This window comes from Galeopterus variegatus, unplaced genomic scaffold (assembly GCF_000696425.1).
Source record: "Galeopterus variegatus unplaced genomic scaffold, G_variegatus-3.0.2 Scaffold6374, whole genome shotgun sequence".
NCBI lineage: Eukaryota > Metazoa > Chordata > Mammalia > Dermoptera > Cynocephalidae > Galeopterus > Galeopterus variegatus.
Window position 1 is genome coordinate 127,250 of NW_007732485.1, and position 2,632 is coordinate 129,881.

The 2,632-nt window shown below is 42.3% G+C and overlaps 1 protein-coding gene across 2 annotated transcripts in view; it reads left to right on the top strand.

The window, feature by feature from the left end:
- The window catches only part of RNF13 (ring finger protein 13), a 62,395-nt gene extending 60,199 nt beyond the window's left edge, over window positions 1-2,196 (top strand). For both annotated transcript variants that reach the window (XM_008590798.1, XM_008590799.1), the window contains one exon: window positions 2,125-2,196. Coding sequence is in view for 1 of the 2 variants with exons in the window: in XM_008590799.1 (XP_008589021.1) it covers window positions 2,125-2,138 (14 nt within the window). In the remaining variant the exon portion in view is untranslated. The remainder of the gene's footprint in view (window positions 1-2,124) is intronic.
- Window positions 2,197-2,632: the final 436 nt, after the last annotated feature.

A 2,632-nucleotide genomic window follows, 5' to 3' on the forward strand; every position in this document is an offset into this window, starting at 1 on the left:
CCCCCCCCCCCCCCCCGGCTTGGGAGAGCCTGGGGTGCTTCCTGTGGCAGCTCAGTGATCATCACTGGGCTGGTTGTGGGTGTTGGGGGCATGGCTGAGGCCCCTAGTCCTCCCTGCTCCCTGGCTTGGTAGCCCACGGGATTTCTAGTCCTTCTAGGTTTTATAGGTGTTCTTTGGTGATGTGAGACCTTTGTTAGTTAATATCAAACTTTATCTCTGGTCTGTGGGTATTTTTTTTCTTCCAGTTCTGTGTTGGATTATTTGCTGTTCCTACCACTTCAGTTCTGCACTGGAACTAATTTGTTGTCTTTTGTTTACTTCTAAAATGGGGGAACTTCCTGTGAAACTTACTTCTAAATGGGGGACCAGCACTTGAGCTCTGTGGTTGAGCTAAATTGCTGCTTTGCTGCTGATTCCCTGGGGAAGGTTTTTTGTGTGTGTGCAGTTCAGGCTGACTTTATAGGTACTTCTGGTGAGATCTGATACACCTGGTTTGTGTGGAAACTCTGGTCTGTGCCTGAGTCTTTTCAGCAAACTGCACCCCCTGCAGTTCTGTATTCCTGACCAGTCTACACTGAGTGGGCCTGTGCTGATTGTGGGGCAGATCAGCTGTCATTGGTGTGCTCCAGTGCTCTCCTGGTGGGCCTGTCTCCCCCACCACCCACACTCCAAACACTTCCCATGGGACAGTCTGTGCACTGGTCCCTTGCAATGACTCACCAGCCTCTGAGTGGCTCCTTTTATTCAGTTGTTGTGGCTCCTCACTCCTGTGTGGGTCCATAGGAACCCTATTAGTAGTCTTGTTGTCCTGGAGGCCACCAAGGCCCTCTTCTCCCTTGCAGCCTCCAAGCAACTCCATCCGAAGGACACAGCAATGGCTTTTGCCTGCTCCTGCTCCGTGCGTTCATGAGGGCCAGCCTTGAAGCGTCTGGGGGTTGTAACGGTTGGAACAGTTCTTTCTTTCACCGTGGCTTCTCCCACCTTCATGCACTCTGTAGGTCTCTCCTCCTCTTCCCCTGAGCTCTAGTGGCCTCAGCTTAGCTTTTTAATAGTTGTAAATTGGTTGATTTGTGGGAGAGAGTGACACTGAGGACCATCTATTCTGCCATCTTGACTGGAAGCCCCCAGAATTATTCAGATTAAAAAAGAAAAGAATGAAAACAAGGAAAGGAAAATGAGAAGGAGATGATTAAGGCAAGAAAGACAGGAGCAGGTTTACTTAAGTCATACATTTACCACAAAATTTACTGTAAGCTTTTAGCAAAGAGGAAGACCCATCAGTTTCATGATTCACAGTTTTAGTAAGTTTGCAAATTAACAAGTTGACTGTGAAACAAATAACTACTATTAGTTCTAAGAATTTTCAGGTGTTTGTTGGGCATCTTGTACTGTGGGTTTAATAGTGGAATCTTACTTGATCTAATCTAGGAATGGAAACTTAACTTCAACCTTTACTTTTATCCCTTGGCCCTTCCAATATCAATACAACACCTTCAACCTTCATTTATACCTCTGTCTACACTGACACTGAGAATTCTCTTTTGAAGTAAGTTGACTTTGTCTCTGTATAAAGTTTGTCTCCCTGAAGTGGGTTAAGCTGGCATTTCAGGGAGTAAAATAAAGTTTGCCACAGGACCTCCTTCACTATATATCACCAGTGCTGCTTTAAAGGTATGGTTNGAACATCTTTCTACATATACCTTTATATACTCAGGGTAGTATTTCTGTAGTAAATTCCTAGAATTTGATTATGTGCATTTTCATAGTTTGATAACATGAAAGAAAAATTTAATTTAAAAAAGTATTTGCTTGGTTTAGAAATGTCAAATACTGATGGAAAATATACCAACACATTAACAGTGGTTGTCTTTGGAGTGATTGGCTTATGCTTGATTTTTTAAAAAAAACTTTAATACTAAGAAAGGTGGAACTTATTTTAAAAAATTAAATGCTTATGAAACCAATAAAGCTTTAGAAGTTGTAGGATTGTGAGCAATTATAGCTGCCAGATAATACATCTAGCATAATGCAAAACATGAAACAAGTTAAAAGGTATGTTTGTAGAAGTAAGTTGATTGATTCATGGAGTGAAACAGAGATAACTTATTACCATTTCTTTTTCAGGGTTTTTTGATTAACTCAAAACCAGAGAATGCCTGTGAACCCATAGTGCCTCCACCACTAAAAGACAATTCATCTGGCACTTTCATAGTGTTAATTAGAAGACTTGATTGCAATTTTGATATAAAGGTACTGTTGTCCTTTTTCATTTTGTTTATTGTTTGTTTAGATTTAAATTTAAATTCACTCTTATTTCAGAAAATATTTAAGGCAGTTTGCAGAATTATTCACATTATTATTGTTTTGGTTATATATATTTTATTCATTAATATTTTTTTTTACATTCTATGATGTTCTGGAGCAGTTGGGGGGAGCAGAAGAGGGGACAGGGGAAGGAAATAGGGTGGGAGAAGGAGAAAGGAAGAGGGGCAGGGTTGAGGCCTGTGGTACTCCCCTCATTCCTGCAGGGGAGATCAGGGTGCTCCCAGTGGTGTCTTGGTCATTGCTGGGCTGGTTGTGGGTGTTGGGAGGGTGTGGCTGAGGCCCTTACCCCCCCCCCCCCCCCCCCCCC